General features: G+C 57.1%; 1 protein-coding gene across 2 annotated transcripts in view; it reads left to right on the top strand.

Annotated features, from left to right (window-relative positions):
• Positions 1-730: 730 nt before the first annotated feature.
• Positions 731-22,400, top strand: part of RPH3A (rabphilin 3A) — a 34,062-nt gene continuing 12,392 nt past the window's right edge. For both annotated transcript variants that reach the window (XM_063351015.1, XM_063351014.1), the window contains exons 1-6: positions 731-861; positions 10,064-10,290; positions 11,666-11,809; positions 20,321-20,450; positions 20,763-20,849; positions 21,373-21,538. In XM_063351015.1, coding sequence (XP_063207085.1) covers positions 10,214-10,290; positions 11,666-11,809; positions 20,321-20,450; positions 20,763-20,849; positions 21,373-21,538 — 604 coding nt within the window. In that variant the 5' untranslated portion in view covers positions 731-861; positions 10,064-10,213. The remainder of the gene's footprint in view (positions 862-10,063; positions 10,291-11,665; positions 11,810-20,320; positions 20,451-20,762; positions 20,850-21,372; positions 21,539-22,400) is intronic.

Below are 22,400 nucleotides of genomic sequence, written 5' to 3'. Positions count from 1 at the left end.
ATGATGGCGCAGGCAGCTGGGGGGCTGCAGGCAGGGCTGGGGGGAGATGCCCAAAGCCCAGTCTCTCCCAGGTGATGTGTGTGTGCAAAAAAGTGCTGTGTCCTGCAAGGGTGGGGAGAGACGGGATGGAAGAGGGGTGGAGAGGGGAAGGGAGGTAAGGATGGGAGAGGGATGAAGACGGGATGGGAGATGAGGACAGGAGGGGGATGAAGAGGGAATGGGATGGGAGAGGGGGAGGGATGGAGAGGGGATGGGAGATGAGGATGGGAGAGGGGTGAAGAGGGGATGGGAGATGAGGACGGGAGAGGGAGAGGGATGAAGAGGGAATGGGATGGGAGAGGGGGAGGGATGGAGTGGGGATGGGACATGAGGATGGGAGAGGGAGAACGGTGAAGAGGGGATGGGAGAGGGATGGAGAGGGGAAGGGAGGTGAGGATGGGAGAGGGATGAAGACGGGATGGGAGGTGAGAATGGGAGATGGGGAGGGATGGAGAAGGGATGGGAGATGAGGATGGGAGAGGGTTAGGGAGGAGGAATGGGAGTGGGGGAGAGATGGAGAGGGGCTGGGATAAAGGAAAGGATGGGCAGAGAGAAGGTGCCGCTGCCCCTAACCCCCCCCTCCCCAGCATCTCGCTGCGGGAGCCGGGGGGGACCCGCCCCGCTTTGCGAAGGGGCTGCGCCCCAGGGCGGGGGCGGCTCCCCGGGGCGGGCAGCGGAGCGGGGCCGTCCCCGGCCGTGTCCCCTCCCCGCACCGCCCCCGCGCCGCTCCGCAGTGCCGCCGCCGGTGCCGCGCTGCGCCGAGCCCGGCTCTGCGCGGGGGGCAGAGGGCGGCGGCCCCCGGGCGGCGGGACCCCGGCCCAGGTAAGGGCAGGGGGTCGGGGCCCCCCACGGCGCTGGAGCCGGGCGTGGGGAGCGGGGAGAGCGGCACCCCGTGTGTGTGTGGGGGGAGGTCTCGCCGCTCCTCTCCGCCGAGCGGGAGCCCCGGGGGGGAGCGGCGGAGGCGCTGGGGGTCCCCGCTCCGGAGGGGGCGCGGGTGCGGGGATGCTTCGGCCAAAGGCAAAGCGCCCCGCAGCCCGCGGGGAGCAGCCGGCCGGGGGAAGTTGCGGCGTCCCGGGGCTGTGCGCGGGAGGTGGGTGACCCCCCCACCACGGCCGTGTCTCCCGTGGTGGGGGACCGGTGGCAGCGGCCGGAGCTGGCACCCGGCTTGTGTGTGGAGCTGGCATCGCCCCTTGGGCGCGTTGTTGCAGGTGGAGGGGTTGCTCTGGTCGTTGCGTTTGGACTTTGCCGTGTGCGGGCAACTTTTGAGCATGTTAGGTATCGGGGGGGGGGGGGTTTAAGCCCCTGAAATCGTCTCCTGTCCCTGTCCCTGGAGCATGAATAGCGAGAGCTGCGATGGCAGCCGGAGCTGAGCCCCATCCCTGGGTATCTGGCAGCGGTGGGATGCGGAGACCGTGCTGGCCCCGGAGCGGAGAGCTGCTGCAAAGGTGCTTTGGGTTTTCTGCTCCCCGTTAGGGCTCTGAAAGGGCATCGCTGCCCGGCTCGGCGCTGCCTCAAGGGCTTTAGCCAGGTGCCTTCTCTGCTCCTTTCCCAGGACAGACAAAAAGTGTTGCAAACAGCATTAAAAGCCTCCTGGAGGCAAACCCAGCCACCTCGGAAAATAGGCTGAGGCTGCTGATGCTGCCGTTCCCAGGGACAGGTTGTTTCAGCGAGGGGATCTCATTGTCTTTCTTGCTGATGTCTTTCTATTAATTCTAATCTCGGGTACAAACTGGAGCAGCAGTTTGTCTTTGAGCAATTAATGCTGCTTCGTTTCGCTGCTAAAACGCTCTGAGCAAGGTGGCTGCCCTGATCGTGGCTCTGCTTTGGGCTCGGTCCGTGCTACGCCGCTCCAGGGATCTAAAAAGTGTGTATGGATCAGCCTGATCCTTCCCTTCCCGGGAGGCTGCAATAAAAAAAGATAATACAGGGCTTCAAAACACGGACAGTTGGCTCCAGGGATGCAAAGATGATAACAGATGAACCATTTGCTTTAATTACTGGTATCAAAAGCCCAGGCTGCAGCTTAGCCTGAAAATAAATATTGTTAATGTTGTGATACTGGGCTTTATTTGATGATGCATCCTTCATCTGGTAGGGATTTAGCGAGCTGCTCACTTTTGCTGTAGGGGCTGACTCAGGAGATCTGCGTTCAGCCCTTCTGTGGGGATCAGCCTGGGGTATGTGGGGCCGTGGGTCTGAGCCCCACATGTTAAATCGGGGATCGCCGTGGCATCCCGTGGGCACTTTGCTGGGCATCCCCCAGGAGAGCAGCGCTGGGTGGGCGATGCTGGTCCGCAGCAGCCCCGCAGCCGGGCGGGCGCCAGCCGCCTCCGGCAGAGCTGTGCCATATCCAGGCAATGCGGTGGGAGCTGTTTGCCATCACCTGTGTGCGTGGTCTGCGGGGTGGGCTGCCAGCGAAGCCCCCCTGCATCAGACCCACCAACCCCATCGTTTGCAACCCACCTGGGTGCAAATACCGACCCCTGCTTGGCACTGCCTCCAGCCTGCTGGTCTGCTTTCTCCTCCTTCGCAGGCTTGCTTTTGCACTGCCCCGGCTCCCGAGGAGAGCCGAGAAGCACGCTGAATGTGGAAAAAGCATGTTTTATTTGTGGAAGCACCCTTTGCAGTGAAGGTGAAACCCAGGAGCCCATTGCGGGACTCTGCTGCGCCTCTGTGGCCGCGTGCGTACGTGTGTGCCCGTGTTAAATGTTCCCCGGTATTGGAAAGGACAAGGGGAGAAAAACTGCTGAGGAAAGGTGAGGGGACTCACTCACAGTCTCTTTTTCTGCTTAAGTTTTGAGGGACTTTCTCTGGGACCTGAAAATGAGATGTTCCTCTGTGCTGCTGCAGGTCCTGGGGGCTGTGCCTGCCCTCTGCCTGCCCGCCAGGGCTACTGGTGGCCCCGGCCCGGTGCCCTCCTCCTGCCTGCAGACAGGTGGTGATGTCACTGCAGTCATTGCCAATTAGTGATAATAGGTAATGAATCGCTCCAGGTGGTCCCAGTTGAGCACTCAAGGTCTGGGTGGGGAGGAGAGCTCTGCCCCCAAGACCAGCCTGGTTAATTCCCCCAACCTCCTTAAAGCTGGAGACTGGGGAATGGCTGGAGCAGCTGACGATGGTGATGGTTTATAATGACCATGATGGTTTATAATGTTCATGTGCTGGGAGATGCCCTGGCTCCGTCCCCGTCTTTGCTGGTGTGGGGCTGAGCAGTGTCGCCTTCCTCCAGCCCCGGGAGGTGGGTACGGGCTCTCCTGTTCGGGCCCAATGCGTCAGGGGTGGGGGACAGGTCTGGCTGTGTGACACCAGTTGCTTAACGAGGGTGTGTGGGGAGAGAAAGGAGCTGCGTTTAGTGACTGGGGAAGTTGGGAGCGCAGCATCTCCCAGGGTGGTGCAGACACCGAGCTCGGGGGCTGTGCACTTTTCCCTGCTGGCGGCCGGGCTCCCTGTGGCTCTTGGGGAGGGTCGGGCTGTGGTGCTGGGGGGACCCCTCTGCACAGGCCTGTCATGGGGTGCCTGGCTCCTCTGGCCCTGGCTGGGATCCCTGCTGCCCCCTCAGGAGGGCAGGTTTGCATCTTGAGCATCCTTTACCCAGGGATGTGGTCCGGGGATGGGGCACGCGTCCTGCGGCGCAGCGTGATGCCGTGGTCCTCAACCGCCGCTGGGGCATCTTGCGGGGACTGTCGCTGCCTTTGGGAAAACACCCCCGGCAGCGAGCAGGACCTGCTGCCTCCGATTGCGCTTTGCATCGTTGGGCTGGTGCGTATTCCCAGCCTTTTCCCATCGCTAAACTTCCTTCAGCTGCCGTCATTGTGCGGGGGTCCCTGTGCCGTCCTCCTGCCAGCATCCCTGATGGGGCTGGTCCATCCTGGTGTCTCCGGGCACATGCCCTGTCCTCGGCAGTGCCCGAATCACGGGCGGCATGCCGGAGCGGTGCAGCGATCTGTTGCTAAGCAGCCTTCGGAGCAGCTCTGCCGTGGCGAGAGGAGCGATGGCAACGCCGCTGCTGCATTTAATAGCACCGTGTAGGCTTGGGGTGCACTCGGGCATCACCTGGCCGGAGACCCCCAGCTCCAGCAGCCGCGGGTAAGTCGTACAAACCCAGAAGCGATTTTTATTTTATTTTTTTTTTTCCCCACACCATTGTCTTTCCTGCAATTAATCAATGGCAGTAAATCCTTGTGACAGCATCACAACGGTGTTTGGTTTGGGAAGGAGCTGCTGGAGGAAATGTCAACGTGCTGCTCAAATAAAATTGTCTGTGCGCTGCTGCTCAGCTGCCTTGGGATGGGTCTTTGTCTGGAGGATGGCAGGGAACTGGGAATTAAGGAGAAGGGGAAAAAAAGGCATCTCTCAGCACCTTATGTGAATTTAAAGGTGGCAGAGGCATTGGCCAAGCCAAGGCCATCGGCATTCGGGAGAGCTCCTAGCCCTGTTGCTCCAGGCTGGGCTGTGGCGTGGATTTCGCTGGAGGGCGGTGGAGGCAGGAGCAGCCCCGTGGGTGAATGCCCCGTGCCATTGAGCAGTGTGCCGGGTCGCGGTGGTCCCGTCCTGGCGTGCTGTGGGACTGGGGCTGGGTGGATGGATGCTGTAGACAGGCTGCTGCCGGCTGGAATCGTGGGGACAGCCGTGGGATCGGGGAACCAGAGGATGGGCCAGGACTTTCATTGCTTTGCATTTCTTGTATGCCTCTAATCTGTGGATCGCTGTCACCTGTGGGCTGCGGCCATCACCGTCGGTTACCTGCGGGGCCGCATTTACCTTGATTTACCGACTGGTGCCAAGCTGGGCTGAGACGTTGTGGGGCCTTGGTTCCTTGTAAGGGTCTGGCATGGGGGCAAAGGATGAAGCGACCTGGGTTTAGGACTTGCTGGTACTGGGTCTTTCCCGAAAGCTGAATTTCCCGGACCCCTGGCTTTGCCGCAGTGCGGCGGGAGGGCTCCGTGCCCCGGGGTCTGATCCCACCTCGCACGGGAGCAGCGTTGCGGGCGGTTGGGGCACGTGGGTCCCCACGGGAGCACAGCAGTGTGTGCTGCCGCGGCTGGGGGTCGCTTGGTGCTTCATCTGGAGTCACTGTCCTGCTGTCCCGTGCCCTGATGCCAGACCTGTCCAGGTGTCTGCGGGTGGCTCCAGGCCAAGCAGCTTCCATTTGCCGCTTCCACGCGTTTCTGCCAGCTGCGATCTGCCTCTCTCCTTTCTTTTTTTTTTTAAAAGGCAAGTCTTGAACGTGGGCTGTTTCCTGAAGCACCATCCGTAAAGCAGCTTGTCTAATTTTGCCCAAACTTTCTGAAATGCTTTCCATTCGAGCTGAGACAAAGCGCGGATCCTGGCTGCTCGGGGATGTCGGAATTCGAGGGCGTTCTGGTGCGCGGGACCCCACGGGGCTGGGCTGCTCTCCTGCCCCTCCATCTGGTCCGCTGATTATTTTGCAGCGTTCCACAGCTGCTTCAGCAGCTGTTTTGGGGCTATTTACACCTTTTTCTTCCCCCCCCCGGCTCCTCTGTGCATGTAAATCCCATAGTACCAAATCCTGCCTGACCCTGGTGGGGAGCGAGCATCCCGCCGTCGGCTCGGGCAGCCACACACGCACACCGTGGGGGATGCCGTGGGGTGTGCGTGGCTCCTGCGCTGGGCAGACTATTTTTCCTGGGAAAGGGAGAGCCTGGGTGTTGCGGGATGCTCGGGACACGGGGTGCCCAGTGTCTGTGCCAGGTCTGGGGTTGGGACACGGGGTCCCCAGGGATGCCAGGCACCGGTGCTGGGGCGTGGAGGAGAGGGCAGGGATCCGGTCCCGATGGACTCATGAGATGGTGGCGAATGTCACCGCTACATCACCATAAATGTCACTGGGAGAGAGTTCCAGCTAAAAATGGTGTTTGGGGACACGTGTGCCTGCTGAGAGGCGAGGGAGGCACGATTCCCGTCTCCGGGGCTGTTGGTGCATCCCGGCTTCTGCATTCGCTCTTCTCAACGCTTGGCTTGGGGGGGGGGTGTGTCTTACTGGGTACTTGTCACCCCAAAATATGCACCCCTTCTCCCTGGGTGTGGGGCTGGGGAGCCCCATCAGGCAATCGCACGCTCGTACCCTATTTTTTCCCTCCCCATCCCCAGTTTCACCATCCCGCTGGGGAGCATAAACCAGCTTCTGTGCCCAGGCTGGCCTTGGAGCTGGTGTGAAAATCCCAGCAGCCTGACGGAGGACGGTGTTTGGATCCGTTCGAGTTCAAAAATCCTCCTGTTTGGCAATGACAGGCAGAAATAATCTCTCGCTTGGCATCCGAGCGGTGGTTTGGGTTGTTTGTTTGGGGTCTGGCTACTGGCTGTGAATAACAAGCTGCTGCCGATGCTCTGTCTGCGAGAGCGTTTCGCCGAGTGAATGGAGACGGGCTCTAAAACCTGCTCTTTCAAACCAGATTAATCGCATTAGGCTTTGTCAATGCAAAAATTACCTCATCATTGGCACTGGCAGGTGGTGTAGAGCGGCAGACTTATTCAATATTTAAGAAAGCTGCATTGCAGAGCTGAGAAGGCTGGAGAAATAGGTTGCCTGTGTCAGTGTCTTTGCTGGTGGAGACGATCTCTGCAGGCACCGCCAAGTGTGAAATGTTGAGCTCACCGTAAAAACCTGATTATTGCAGTGGGAGTCTTTAAAATACTGAATCGTCTGTATTTCTACCCTGGTATGTTATTTCCAGATGGCTAAACCAGCGTGTTTGGGCAGCCCTGTGAGTGTCCCTCTTTGCCGATGCCTGGTTGGTGGTGGCAATGTGGGTCTCTCCGGTGGCTTTGGGTCCTGCCATGGGCACCAGCAGCCCTGTGTCCCTCCCGGTGCCCATGAGGCAGGATGGGCTTGTGCCGTGGGGCTCCGGTTGCCTTTCCCTACTGGCCCAGGGCTACTGGAGGGCGAGGGGGACCTGCTGGGACAGGGCTTGGTGCCGTGAATGGGCACCTCTTGGCTGGGAGCGAGCGGCATCTGCACGCGGGACGACAGCGCCAGCGGCTCGGGGAGAAGTCGAGTGATTCACGGAAGATGTTCAGTCCCTTTTTATTAAGGCGTGATCAAATTCATGGGCTCCGTCATACAGAAGTAATGGAGCGGCGTGATTAGAGTCATGCGGCTCTTCCTTAAGGCCAGAAATTAAGACCTCGCTTCTATTCCTGGCGCTGCCCGGGACACGCCGTGTTCACGCCGGCGGGAGCTGCCACCTCGCTCCTCTGACCCTCTCCTTGCCACTGGGGAACCTCGAGCATCCAGCGCCGTGCGGGGACCAGAGGGACCTGGGAGAGCAGGTCCTGGGACCCTTTGGGCACAGCCCAACCCTGGAAGGTCTTGGCATCCTCCTCGGGTGGGATATTTCCATTTCATTAACGAAATGCTGCTGCGTCCCATCGATCACCACTTGGATTGCCACATCCTTTTGCTTGCGAGCAAGGATTTGGCAGAGTGGTGGTGGTGGAGGGGGAAAGCCGCTGTAAGCTGTTATTTTGTTCTTTACTGCGCGCTAAAAATGCAGAACCAAGCATTAGGACAAGCAAGAGTAGTTGCTGGAAGTAATGCAAAGTAGATCTTCAAAATCTATTATTTATAGGCGGAGGGAAAGGCTTGTGTATTCCTCCAGGAGCCGTCCCCGGGCTCTTCTCCATCCGCAACAAAGCGAAACACCCGCGGCCTCTCTATTATTAGCAGAAAGTTCTAGTTGAGGGAAGGAGTTTTCTTCCTCCCCCCCCCCGTGGCTGAAGTGCTGGTAATTGCTCTGCCCTCTTTGCTGGGGAAAAAAACAGGGATTTTCCCCTATTTTTGCGGGGTCTGTGTGGCTGCTCCGGCTCCTCATGACCTTGGACCACTGGATAAGGGACTTAGGCGCATCTCCCCCAAAACAGGTGTTGGTGGCACGGTGCTGCCCGTCCAGGGCACCCCATTAAATCTGTGTGCACCCCCATGAGACACCCCCCCCCGCCGCCCCCCCCCAAATCCTGGCCGCAGCAGGACCCTAAATCCCCGGCAGGAGTGTGGTGCTGCAGTGCAGACTGTGGAGGTGGGGTTGTAAATGAACAATTTGCTTATTTAACCGACCTTGTCAATCAGAGCCTTCTGGTTTGGCACAGGAATAGTCGCTGTATGAAACCAGCAGAGCGCTAATTACCCCACGTGCTTCACTTTTTTTTTTTTTTTTTAAATTTTAATATATATCTGTATTTTTAGAAGTTATCAGTGATGCAAAGGTGATCCTCAAATCTCTGCTGATTCCTCAGAGACTGATGGAGAAACCCCTGCAATGTTGCAGAGCAGAAAGTAGAGAATGGGAATTACATTTTCCCCTCTTTCTGGGAACGTTGCACGTCTCTTCATGGCTTGGAGTTTGTGATTTCGGTGGGATGGTTTTTCAAACTCCTGTTTTCCATCCTCTCCCCGGGACAACCGACTGGTGCTCCCGTTGGAGTTTTGCTGAGAGATGAAGTCACTTTGTGCCCTGCAAAGGTGCATTTGTCGGGTTTGGGCTGAGCTCTGGTCCTGCTGGGGTGCTGGTTTCGGTGCTGGGACCCGGTGGGACGTGGGTGGCTCATGCGTGGTCCCTTCCAGCCAGGGGGGACATGTCTGGGGCAGCGTCTTCCCAGGGCAGCAGGTTTGGGAGGATGAATGGGATGCAGCCTCGGTGCCTGCGGGCCGGGCTCTGCAGAGGGGTTTGGGGTTTTTTGGTGGGTTTTTGGTTCCCCCCCCCCCAAGTTCTGCTGCAGGCAGGAGAAGGCAATTCAAATGCAGGTGCTGCAAGCGATGCAGGCGGGAGGCTGCCGCTGCGGGGGGATCCCAGCGGGTACCCCATGGCGGCTCCGCAGAGGAGACGGATGATGGGGAAAAATGCGCGGATGGGGGAAATAGTTGAGCTCACAAAAACTTCCCCATCGGTGGGGGGGGCCCTAGAGAAGGGGTGAGTCGTATCGTCCTCCGTGCCTTGCGCTCTCATTAGTGTTGCAGCAAAGCCAACCCCTTCGTGGATGGATTGCCTTTTCTCTTTTATTTCTACCTTAATGACTGTAAAGGGGGGTTCGACCTGAGCTTTTCCCTCCGCAAGTGATGCCTCATGGGCGATGCCGTCCGTGGACCCACAAGCTGCACCCACTGCTCTTGGGGACCATCCCTAGATGGGTCCAGGTGTGACAGTGACTCGCAGCGTAATCGCAGCATCCCCCGGCACCCCACGGGCCGGGCAGGGATGGGGGGCTGCGCAGGAGGATAGGTCCTGTCCTTGGATACCTGCGGCGTTCCCCGGTGTAAAAGCACGGGTTTTCCCCCAGAAGAGGTGATGGGATGGATGGGTCCATCCGTGCGGCGTGGGCGATGCCGGTTGGCATCAGGTTGGGCTTTGCCGTCCAATCCTCATCCCAATGCAGTGAGTAGGGGCAGTGGGTGGAAGGGTAAAACATCCCCAGAAAGTGGGAATAAATTAGCACTCAGGCTCTGAATTTTACATCTTTTTTTAATGAAAATTGTCAGCTCTGCTGAAAGGAGGAGGGTTTGAAGAGGTCCCTGCCTTTGACTCTTTTGGAAATGAGGAGACGGAAGATTGTGTTCAGGTCCTGTTGCCTCATCTTCCTCCAGTGCTTCTCCGGCTTTCATTTTGCAAAAACTTTAGTAAACAAAAATGAAAAAAAGAGGAGTTTTGTTGCGGAGGGGTTGTGCTTTGGGGGAGGACAGCGAGACGTGCTGGGTTTAGGGGGAAAAGTTTCCTAGTTTGTGGATTTCTCTCTGAAACAGAAACATCCTCTTCCCTCTCAGCTCCGAAGCCTCATAATTAATGTGAGGTCGGGTATCTCATTAATTACCTCCGCACTGAGCGCGGCTGTGTCACCCTCCTGGGAGGGTGGTGGCTGTGGGCTCCTGCGTCTCGTGCATGGTATTGAGACAGCGACTAAAGTGACATTCCTGTTTCTTTCCTACTCCTCTTAAGGCAAAAAATAGATCCCTGCCCAACGTGATTTTGTGGTTTTCATTTGTTTTGTTTTGTTTTTTTTTTTTCCCCTACAGCCTGGCTGAAAGCACCAGGTTACCTTCGTCAGCATCGCTGCTATCTGAGAGCACGGGCAGACAGGCAAAGGGACTGTCGGCACTTGTCGGCGGAGCACCGGTGTGCCCAGACTCGCTCCGCGTGTCCCCGCGTCCCCTCGGCAGCGGGTGATGACTGACGCGGTGGTGGGTGGCAGCTCTGACCGGTGGATGTGCCCCAGCGATAGGACCATGTCTCTCCGGGCCAGGTGAGAGGAGGGAGCCGGGGACACAGGGATGCTGCTGTTGCAGGAGGGAGGGGAGTCCCTGGGGGTGGGAGGCAACGCGGGCGCAGCCATCCCGTTTCCTCCTCTGGGGACACTGGGAATTGGGTTTGCACCACTTGGATGGGGATATTTTGCCATGTTGCCTCCTAAACCCCCTGAGAAAGGTGGTGGGGACGGACCCCCGGGTGTGCACGTACCCCCGTGCTGACCAGGAGCCCCATCCGTCTGTCCGGATGCATCCCACCGCATGGCAGGTCTCCGTCCCGGCTGGATGGGTGGTGGCAGCACCCGTGGATGGGAGCTGGTTTTGGGTGCCCGGAGGATGCAGGGGCTGGGTGAAGCTCGTGTTCGGAGCTCGCCCCTCTGCGCCGCTTCGGAGGAGCAGCGGGGACAGTTGGTGGAACGGGGTGTGCTGTCGGGGACCGTCGCCCCCGAGGTGGGGAGAGCACTGGCTGCGCCCGGGCCGAGCTCGCCTCGTCCCTTTTCTCCCCTAATCCTTCTTCCCTCTCTTTCCCTGTGCCTCCCAGCAGTGAGAAGGAGCAGTAAGTATCTCGCTTGGCTTTTTTTCGTCCTATTGCTCTTTACCTGCTACTCTAATGGCCTTGAGAGAACAGGAAAGCCCTTGCCCTGGGTGCAAGAAAAAACCAGTTCACTTTGGGAAGTGTTGCATAGGGCTTTAATAAATTTTAAAGTTTACAACCATGCGGGTCTGCTCAGCCCAGGGGCAAAAGAGCCTGGAAGGGTCTTTAGATGGGTAGGATGGGGGGAGGAGGGGTGTTTTCCCTTTTGTGTCCTTCGTTAGCGTTGCCCCTCTGCCGCCTGCTAATTTGCAGGGCTGAGTGGCAGCCGTTACCGTGTCACCAGGTTAAAGCTGCCTGATGGCCAGGCTGCGCTCGCTGTGCGAAAGGATCCTTGGAAATGATGTTAGGAGAGGGAAGAACTCCCACGTTTGATGAAATATACCCAAAAAAACCTGCCCGCTCCTGCGGCCATTGCCCCAGCACCGCAGCTCGCTGGCAAACCCGGCGTTACCCGTCGGATAGTGGGGTGCGGAATTAGCTGTGTCAGTTAATGCTTAACATGGAAATATTTTTAAAAGGAAGTTGGTTTTCTCCATATAAAACAAGTGTCTCCATATGACCCCCCCCTCCCAAAATGGGTATAAGAGCTCCCACCTGCTGGCCGGGGGCCGTTTGCAGGCGTCCTGCTGGAATAGAGGGTGGGGGGGTGCCGTACCCCTTCTCCCCTGGGCTTGGGAGTTGGTGCCTGGCGACTGCCCCCGCACACATGTGATTGCCCCCACACATGTGCCTGCCCACGCATGACCTGTGGACGAAGCCCCGACTCTCCCCCACAGGCTCCCCGCCGGCTGGGCGGCGCGGGGGGGCCAGCCCGACCGGCAACGCAAGGGCGAGGAGCTGACGGACGAGGAGAAGGAGATCATCAACCGAGTCATCGCCCGGGCCGAGAAGATGGAGGAGATGGAGCAGGAGCGCATCGGGTAAGGCAGCGTGGTGGCACCGGTACCACCATGCCGGTGGGACGGGAGGGACCCCGAGCCTGTAGTGGCCAGCCCAGCCCGAAGCACGGCACGGGGGAGAGCTCTCGCTTGGCTGCTTTCCTGGCCAGCAGCTACTGCACTGCAGTGTTTCTCCTGAAAGGGAGCCTGCGGGGGATCTTTTTGAGCTGGCGTTGGTCCTTGGCCAGGAGGAACCTGTAAGCAAGGGAGGGAGCTGCTCGGTGTGCCGCTGTGTTCTGGACCAAGAATTTATCGTCTCATTGATTTTTTTTTTTTTTCCATTTACTTTATTTTATATTTTGGGCCAGAAGGGATCATTAATAACATCTCGTTTCAGGGAGCGAAGCTGCTGCTGCTTGCCCAGACCTGAGCCCCAGCTCCCGTCAGCACGGGCAAAGCCATGGCTCACCAAAAGGGGTTTTGTCTTGTTTCGGGAACACGGATGGATCCATCACCCCCTCCAGCCGCGTCTCCTGGCGGTTGATCCCTCCTGCCAGCCAGAAACGAGCTGAACAGGGCTGAGTGATGCCCCGTCTCGGGGCTGGCCACGCGTTGGGACCAGCTCCTGGGGGGCTGGCGCTGCCCCAGCTGCATCCGTGGTGGGGTACCCACGATGGCTGGTGGGCGCTGGGAGCATCCCTGGTGCCGACGCGCCCGGCGCGGAGCAGAGGGCAAGAAGTGCCTGTGTTTGCTTTTCCTGTATCTCTCCCCTGCCTGGGCAAAGGTGCCAGGCGAAGTAATGCTGCTAATTAGGTATCGACTTGCTGTGCTGGGGATGGTTTTCCGGAGGGGATCTCCATAATCCCGTTTGTCAGGCGTCATGCCTTTTTTCATTACAGAGGAGCAGTTTATTCTTGCTGAGCTTAAGCATCAACTGCCGCCTTTTTTTTTTTTTTTTCTTTCCTTTTTTCTTTCCCTCCTCGTCTCCTCCAACTTGCAGGGAAAGCACTCAGGCCCAGGCAGGAGCCGTGCTCTCCGCTGCCTCGGAGACCATCAAAGTCCCTCCCGTAGCTTGGGGACAGCTTTGCTCAGCAAAAAGGCGCGTGGTCCTGCGGGGCAGCCGCTTGGTGAAACGCGGAGAGGACCTGCCCGCACCCACCGAGCTTAAATCCATCACCCCAGCTGCTTAATAACCCTTAAATATTGGGTGTGCGTCTGCGACGCAGGCACGGGGCGCTCCAGCTGCGGCAGGCTGTCTTCCTCGGTGGCTGCAGCCCGTGGCCTCCGAAGGGGTGGATTTATTTACTCGTTTTTAGGAATATTTTGTTAGGAGCGGGTCTGTGAGCAGCGTAGGCAGGTATCACCTCGACGGTGGCTGTTGGTGCTGGCCGGGGCTCGGCGTGTGCCCCGGGGATGTGCTGGTCCCGTGGGCGCGGGGTGGCTCCCGGCCGGCACCGCCTCATGTTACAACGCGCGACGCTTTCTCCTCCCAGCTTTCCAGCAGAAACCAGGGGAAAGTAGCTATGAACGGGGCGGGGGGGTGATTCGTTCCCGAAAAGTGCTTGGAAAACAGCATTTCCCCCGCTTTGCCCATTTGCAGCCTGGTGCGGGAATTAGTCTCAAATGCGACGCGCTTTGGATTATGCTTAAATGAACTTTAGCAGTGGGGGGGAGAGATTTTTATTTATTTATATATATTTTTTTCTTTTGCATTGTGCCTTCCTGCAGAAACTCTCCCCTTTTTTTTTTTTTTTTTTTTCTCTCCCTCCGTTAGCCGAGTCAGAGGAGGTTTCTCATTCATGAAAAAGCTGGGCGAGGGGGGGGAGACTGGGTGCCGTACTGGGAGCGGAGCAGGGGAAGGCTGGCGGATGTGCAGTCGCAGCTGATTTCCCTGCCGCGTGTAGGCGTCGCGGGAGCCCTGCCAGCTCCTTTGTGTTTGTTGGCTTGCGCGACGAGAGCTGTAGGATGTGCAGCTACAGAAATATGGGACAAGCGTCCGTATCGGTCTCGTACGGAGTCAAGCGTTGGGGAGCTGCTCGGACGTTATCCAGGATAGCTCCTTATATTACAAAATAATCCGGGTTTGCCAGGCTGGCCTCTGGCGGGGGATGCTGCGGTTGTGATGGCGTCCCTTGGCCGGACAGGCTGCTGTAGGGAATTGCTCCTGGAAAGCCTGATTTTCTGCAGTTTTCTGGGATTTTATATTCCTGTAAGGTGGGGGGGGGGGGGAGGGAGATCCATTAAAAACCTGGTTTTGGTGAATATAAGGAATAGCTTACATGAAGTGAATGCCCCTTCCAAAGGGGGAACGTGCGGTAAATCCTTGGAGTTGTCTTAGTAAGTGGATGTGTTTGAGGGGGTGGATTTGAGCTTCACGGGTCATGTCTGAGCAATCGCGGAGTCTACAGCTGGGTGCTGGCCACAGATGCACCTCCTCGTGCCTCAGAGTCCCTCTGATTTAGTGCCCATCCATCTTCTCCCGCCCTCTCCTATCCCCTCTCCCGCATCCGCCGTCCCACGAGCACCTTACCTCAGCCGGCCAGGACAGGGTGGGAACAAATCGCTGCTGCTCGTTGAGAAGGTGTTTGTGGAATTGGGCTTCATGTCAAATCCAGCTCAAATTAATCTAGTGAAAGAGTATTTTTAGCAGCTGGGGTGGATGGAGGCCCGCAGGATACGTGCTCGGGATGCTGATGAGGATTGTAGGACAGGGACACTTTGGTGTCTGTTTGCGTTTTGATTTTTTTTGTTTTTTTTTTTTTTTTTTTTTTTGGCTGGGTCATTGTCTCATAGCACTGAGAAGGATAATAGGATCTGAAATCATCTTAAACAGCGATACAGCGAGAGCTCGTTGGGTGTGAGTCGATGGAGGAATTTACAACTGCCTGGGGATTAGGATAATCCTTTGGGTCAGTTTGGGGCAGAGGGGCTGAAAGCTGGTGGGCAAAGGGCTCGGAGGGCGAAGCGGACCTGTGGAGGGATGGATCCGTTCTTGTCCCTTCTCCCTCTCTGCTTGGCCTGGGCTTGTGCTCAGGGGTTCCCTGCGGTGGTTCTGTGCTGTCTCCTGCTGCAGTGGTGATGCTCTGGTGGTGGTGGTGGTGATGCTCTGGTGGTGGTGGTGATGCTCTGGTGGTGGTGGTGATGCTCTGGTGGTGGTGGTGATGCTCTGGTGGTGGTGGTGCTCCAGCTGTGATGCACAAGGAGCCTGTTCCTCCCAGCTGACGTGGGAGCACCTGCAGGCACTAACTGGCTCCATTATGCACCTATAATTGGGTGCCATCAGTAACCCACCAAGTCTGCTCTGCTGCCTAATGAGGTCCATCGTGCTCTCGGCATCAAAGGAAATATCTTAAACCATCCAAAGTCAGAAATTGCCATTTCTGGAGAACGCCTTGTGGTACAGAGCCGGTTCTCCCAGGGTGACATGACACATGGCTCCTGGATCTGGCCGTGCCTGGGCGCAGCTATTCCCTTCCCTCCGGTCCCCTCTAAAAGTGCGATGGTTTGACTTTCTCCCCGTGGGTCACAGCCCCTCACCTTTCCTCTGAGAGCACCAGCTATCAGGCAGGATTGCATTTTAATTTGGCTGCTTATTGCTGGGATGACACATGCATAATGCTGGAGCAGATGGCTGAAGTCACAGGGGATTAAGTCATTAACCTTGGTGGCCAGCAGCAGGGATGCTCTCTGGGGACCACAGTCTCTTATTTTCTTCCTCGTGTTCAGACAACACAAAAATAAAAATAGGGGCCGGGAAGGGCAGGGTAGTTGCTGGAGGCAGGCAGAAATCTCTCCTGAGATGCCAACTTCTAGAAGAGACAAGGTTGATTCATGGCCAGAAGACAGCTCCTGCGCTTCCTGAATTTTTGTGGGGTTTTGGTCTTGTTCCCCTGCCGCCCAAAAAAACCACCAACCCTCCTCTCTTATTTTTGAGAGTGGGATGAAACTGCAAACTAACAACCCTCCTGTAACACATCCCAGGAGGCAGCAAGCACCCGCAGTGATGCACTAGCAGGGGCTGGGATATTTTGAAGTGCGTGAATCCCCCTGGTCTCCGTGGGCATCTTCCCCCCCATAGCAAGGACGAGCTCTGAAAGTCGACCTGTAAAAGCGCAAATGACGCCTTACCTTTAGTTACCTGTGCACTTGTAAGGGAAGAAAATTACTTCTAATATTTCATCCTGATTTTAATTATGTTTTCTTTAATCTGTAGCTTGGCTTCTTTTCTTGTCTCTTTTAGACCATTAAAATTAGCCTTAATTTAATATTCAGCCCTTTAAGGCACATGATTTCCCCACGGAGCCAAGTCAGTGCTTAATTCTGGAGGCGCTTTGTGACCTCCTTTGTGCTTTACTTTGATTTCTTTTTGCCACGTAAGTGATGGCCGAGTCTGTCCCCGCCGGTTCCCGTGTGGTGCCCCGGATCGGGCCCTTCCTCGGTGCCCTGGATCGGGCCCTTCCTCGCAGGTCGGGTCCTTCTCCCACCCCTGCGCAGCACTTTTGTTGCCTGCCGCATTAAAACGTCCTCCACCGGGCGGTTAAAAACCCATTAGGCACGTCATCAGCCATTCATTTCGGCAGAGCGGCAATGAATATTTAAACACGACAAACTCTTGCGTGCCTGCCCCGCTCTTCAGTCTTGTTTCCCCCGAGTTCATCAGCTCTTAATGGCAGGGACTCGCTGCCCCTCTCTGGTCGTAGCGCAAGAGAAAACGCGGGTGCCGTAGCACTGCGGGTTTCTGTCCTGTCTGGGATTCAGCCTGGCCTGAGCTGGTCCCTCAGCCTTGGCTGCGTCGCGGTGGGACCCTCCGCCTGCCTGAAATCCCGGGAGGTGCTTGCAGGCCTTCCTCCCGGCAGGGCAGGTCCCCCGCCAGCCCTCGCTGCCCCGCGGCTGCTGGCTTTTCTCTCCCAAACTTGTATTTATGAGGCCAGGCAGATATTATATTATCAGGGGACTGGTTTATTGCTGTTATCTCGGGTGCCTGTTAAGCATTTTGGATATAGCATACCGCCCGGTTCTCGTATCTTGCTCCCATCAGTGACTAATACATATTTCTTTGGCGGATGATGGATGGTCTCCCTCTCCGCAGGGCTGGCTCTGGGAGCGGCGATGCTCCTGGGTGCCAGGCTTAGCCAGCTCCAAGCCACCGGCTTCAATTACTCCTCTCTTGGGTGTTTTTTGGGTTTTTTTTGTGTATGTGTGTGGTTTGGTTTGTTTGGGTTTTTTTTACCCTGTTTTAACAGTTTGAAGCATATTTCCTGCTCTTTGAAGTTAGTCTTTACCGAGGCCAGAGGGCTGGGCGCTCTGAAGTGCGCATAACGGTGAGGAAGATGTTGCTGGAGTCCCCGAGACGTGCAGGGCAGAGGGATGAATTGGATGGCTGGTTGACGTGCAATAAAAATGAGAAACGAAATGATACCTAGGGGAGAGGGAAGGGAAAAGCTTTTGGGAAGGCAGAAAGCTCATTCCTGACTGCTACCTGGGTAAGAGCGGGGCATCCCTCCGGTTATCGGTGGGCAAAGAGCCTGTACGTGGGGGTCCAGCATGTGCGTAGGGTGATGCTGGATGAAGTCGAAGAGAAACCTGGGTTTTTTGCTCCCAGTTCTCACCTTAATCAGGAGCTTCCCAGCCTGTGGGCGCTGCTGCGGTACCCCCTTTCTCAGCTCCTGCTCTCTTTCTGCCTGGCGCACACCAGGACTTTATACAGTCCTCTCATGGCAGTGTTTGAATAGGCTGGGGGGCCGGGGGGGAAGCCCAATTTTTCCAGCTGGAATGGATGTTTTAATTAGGCAAAAGTGCTTTGCTTGAAACTGGTGCCGCAGGTGTGTGTACTGGCTGCTGCAGCTCTTCCACTGGTTTAAAAAAAAAAAAAAACAACCTCTTAAGGAGCCGCTTCTGCTAAATGAGAGACTGGGAAAGATTTTGCAGCTAAATAATGAATCTCTTGACATGCGAAGGCTTTTTTTTTTTTTTTCTTTTTTTTTCTCCTTTGATTGTGCCATTTGTTCTCGTTTCTATAATAAGTTTGTTTGGGCTTGCAGATTTCCAACTGGAAGCCGCTTCTCTTGGAGCAGAGCTCTTGCAGCACAGGGCGGGGAACTGAGGGGAAAATATGGGCTTGTAATGCGCTTCCCTGCTAGGAAAAAGAAAGGTTTTGCCCCCAAAATGTTTTCCCTCCCCGGGTGGGAGCAATGCGCTGCGACAGGAGCTGAATGTTGTTGGTTATTTGCTGTCGGGGGCTCTTGGTGGGGACCCCACGGTGCACGTGGTGGGCGGTGGGCTGGTAACAACTGTGGTGGGATTCATTTATTTTGAATAAGAAGTGTTTTAGGAACGGCCAGTTTCCAGGTTTTAATTGGAAAACGGCTCATTGCTGGCCAGGTGTTTATGGGATGATGCAGCGCGCTCAAAATCCCTGGGAATCGGTGTTTGCAGCAGGGTGTATCGGCCGCGGAGGTTGGGAAGGCGCCGAGGGTGGATGGTGGCTGTAGCAGCTGGCTTATTCTGTAGGAAGAAATCGCCTGTGGATCACCTGCAAAGCAGAGAGCAGATGCTCAAGGGCAGGGATGGGCAGCCACAGCTCTCGGGGAATAAAGCCGGAGCAGGGAGTTAGTTTCCTCATTAAGAGCAAAGTGGAAAGGCATTAAAGCACCCCGCTGCGCTCCGAGGATGTCATTTTTCAACAAAACCGGGTTTGTTCAGGAAACAAACTGGCTGAGGGTGAGAACCAGAACTGCTGTATTTAGAGAGCCCCGTGGTCATGCCGCCGCCCAAACTTCAGGCGACGAAGACTGGAGGAACTTGCGAGCTCGCCCATCTGCTGTCTGGTGACACCGTCGCTGTGAACAGGGTGATTTCTCCCCACTGCTGGCTCCGTCTGGCTCCACTGGCAGATCCCAGCCCGGCTTTGCCGTCTCCTCGCTGGGAATGGGCTGCGGGTTCATTAATAACCATCAGGAGGCATCTCCGCAGCAGCAGCCCTAAGCGTGCTTGAGCCCGCGGAGATCAGCCCCTGCGTGGGGAGGAGAGGGAAGGTCGCTGATGGGTTGATGTCTTCCACCTGAATGAGATGTTGTAATAACGTGGCTTGGGTTGGATAACACACGCTGAATCATGGAGCCGCATCTTTTGGGCCTCACTCAGTGGCTGATGAAGTCCTTCGAGATGCCGCTGTTGATGGCAGCGAGTTTCCAAGGGGGCGTTCTATGAACTGTCATAGGTTGCATGTTCCACGATGCTTTATTTTTTTTTTTTTCCTCTCTTGCTGCTCTTCCTTTATGAAGCACCCGCGTACAACAACACCGTTGCTTGTCCGCGGGCTGCCGGCCGTCCAGCGACCAGCCGCGGAGGCACCCTAGGTGGAGGAGAGCTCATCTAATGTTTATGAGCGCTTCAGAGGTGCTGGCAGCCGAGCCGCCATAAATCTGAAGCTGTCATCAGGCGTGTGGGAAAATGTCTTTTAAACGTCGGATTTTTTTTTTTTTTTTTTGCGGCACGCCGTGTTAGCGGCGTTGTCAGATTTGGGTCAGGCTGCCATGGGAGCGATGGAAGCCCCATGGGTGAGGGGGGGGGCTGCTGCTCCCGCCGGTGGGCTTGGGTCTCCTCCTCCTCTCCATTCCTTCTCCCTCCTTGCTGAATGACATAAATAATGCATCCTTTTTCCCTTCTGGTGCTATTTTTAGGGCCAGGATTCTGGGTTAACTGAGCATAGCACTCGCCGCCAGCTCTCGGATGCTCGGCAGGCAGCTCGCTCCTGCTCCTGCTTTGCAAACTGCTTTTGTCGACTGAAGTTGCTTAACTGGGGATTTTTTTTTTACCTTTGCAGTAAACAGATGTGTTTTTATAGCCTGTCCTCCAGTGGGCCTTTTGCCTTTTACTCCAAGGGCTAAGAATTTCCATAAAGTAAATGATATGCCATTTTTTTTCTTAGAAAATGAGAAAACTAATTAATTCATTCAGTCCTCCCGCCAGAGCCCTTCCAAGATCTCCTCTCGCAGCTCTTCCACAGGCAGTCGCTGGGACCGGCTGGAAAGCTTTCCATTTGCGTGTGGGGGGGAAAAAGCCGTTTGGCTGATGCCAAACCACTTTGTGCGAAGGTGCCCACTTGGATGGCGCTCTTGCACGTGTGTGTATGTGGGAGCTGGGGCCGGTGTCCGCTCTCTGGCAGTGTCAGTGGAAGTTAATAGTTGTGCGATAGAAAGCTATAGGGGAATATAATACTCTGACACATCCCCTGGGATGTGTCTCTTCCCCTGGTTGCGTTCCCATAGCTGGAAGAGGAGAGGCTCTGTGGGAACCATAGAATGGGATGGGTTGGAAGGGACCTTAAAGATCACCTAGTTCCAACCCCCTGCCATGGGCGGGTCCCACCAGACCAGGTTGCTCAAAGCCCCATCCAACCTGGCCTTGAACGTTTCCATGGAAGGGGCATCCACAGCTTCTTTGGGAAGGAGCAGCTGGACCAACGGCAGCAGCCACCCCTTGGGAGCGGGACCCCCGCGTCCCAGGCCGCGCCGTGCCTTTCCTGACATGCCCTGTCCCCTTTCTGCCCAGGCGGCTCATGACGCGGCTGGAGGACATGCGCCGCAGCGTGCTGGGGGACGGGGTGAACCGCTGCATCCTCTGCGGGGAGCAGCTGGGGCCGCGGGGATCCGCCTGCGTCGTCTGCGAGGACTGCAAGAAGGTGAGGCATCTCCCTGCGACCCGCTGCTGGGCGCAGTCCCCTGGACCCACACATCCCCCCCCCAGTGTGGAAATGGCCACCTCGGTCTTCCGGCGCGTGTTTTGGTTGCCCACATCCCTCCACTTGTGGCTCAACGGGACGTCCCTGGGGGTTTCTGCAATCATCCGTGTTTGTGCTGGGAGAGCTCTCATTAAGTATCCCATTATCCATCTCTCATTAACCTCACGCTCCCGAGGGGCAGTGCTGGGGCGGTGGGACCTTTGGGTGGCCTCGGCGTCTCCGCTGCCACCCGGCGCTTTGCTTTCTCTGCAGAACGTCTGCACCAAGTGCGGGGTGGAGACCACCAACAGCCGGCCCCACGCCATCTGGCTCTGCAAGATCTGCAGCGAGCAGCGGGAGGTGAGCGTGGCAGCCCCCTGTCTTCCTCCTGCCGGATCGGGGACGCGGTCCCTCCCTTTGGTTTCACCCCGTGCACTGTCCCCACCCCAGACCTCTGGGGTAGGACCAGCTCCAGACCAGGGGATGCTCCCAGGGACTCTTCAGCCTGTCCCCCAGCACCATTAAACCTTGCCCAGCTATTTGAGTTCTTGAAAGATGATCTTGTTTTCTAGATAAAATGCCTTATTTTTTTATTTATTTTTTTTTCTTTTCCCCCCACCAAAAAACAAAGTCCTTGGGGTTGAAGAGGCTGTGGTGGCCAGAGATCAGCTCCCCGCCACCTACAGTCTGCGAACACCGAAGTTTAATTAATTAGCAGGAGGGGCTGTGGGATCACTGGGGGATCTGGGGATGCACATCCTCGGTGTTGCCTGCTGGAGGCAGACCCCGGTGACGCAGGGGTGGGGGGTGTGAAGGCTGCCGGGTCTGCACCCAGCATCCCCCCCAGGACATGGGTGCCACCCCACTGCCTGCACCCCCCCAGGTGTGGAAGCGCTCCGGCGCCTGGTTCTTCAAGGGTTTGCCCAAGCAAGTGCTGCCCCAGCCGATGCCCGTCGGCAAGAACAAGGGACCCCAAGCCCCCAGCGAGCCCAGCCCACCGGAGCCGCCTGCCCAGGACCCGAAACTGCCCTCCCGTGCACCCGCCCGAGGTAGGTGCCACCCCCTCCCTTGGTGCGAGGGGTCCCGCCAGCGAGGCGTTGGGTCTCCTCCCCGTCGTTTGCAAGGGCGAGCCCCAGCAAAAAGCATCCAGAGCAGTCGTGTAGCTGCTGCCTGTTTTCTAAAGACAGCAGCAATCGCCCTCCTTGCTGCCCTCCCTACCCGCTGAGCCTTTTTCCAGGCTGTCCGAGTCAGGATGGGCGGGTTTTCCAGGGACACCCTCAAGCCCAAACAGCCCTGGGTGGGGGTCTGGGGCGCCCGGCCAGGGGTTTGGGCAGTGTCTGGGGATGAACGCGGCGATGCAGAAACCTAGGAAAAATAAGAATAAAAAAGGAAACCTGGGGAAAGAGTGGCAGCACAGCCCGGGTTGGCGTTGGCAGGGCAGGTGGGCTCCAGCTTCACCGCTTCTTGCTCTGTTTGTGCCCCCCAAGGCCAGGCGGACGCCGGGCCCCCGGCTGAGCAGGACCCTGACGGTAAGCACCAGCGTTCGCACCCTCCCCTGTGCCGCTGCCTCGGTGCCGCCTGTGCTGAGCCCCCTCTCTCCCTCCCTCCTTTCCCCACGGTGTTTTCCCGCGGGAGGCTGCAGCGGCAGGACCTCTTCTTGCTGCTGCCACCACCCACCGCGCGCGGGGACCGAGTTATTCTGGGGCTTCCCCACCTACTGCACACGCCTGGGCTGAAACGCTGCAATTTAGAGCGCTGAGCAGAATTGCCTCCGTAGGTGGCGTTTCCTGCTGCTGATTGACGGGTGTTTTTCTGGTTATTTAATGGCAGTCCTTAGAAAACCTCCCGTGGAAACTTTAGGAGGCTCGTGGGGGGCTTGCGCATGTTGGTGAGGGATGGAGCAGCCGAGCT

The sequence above is a fragment of the Chroicocephalus ridibundus genome, chromosome 13 (genome assembly GCF_963924245.1).
Source record: "Chroicocephalus ridibundus chromosome 13, bChrRid1.1, whole genome shotgun sequence".
In the NCBI taxonomy this organism is placed as follows: Eukaryota; Metazoa; Chordata; class Aves; order Charadriiformes; family Laridae; genus Chroicocephalus; species Chroicocephalus ridibundus.
Note: the sequence above shows the minus strand (reverse complement) of the source record. Positions and strands in the feature narration are given on the sequence as shown.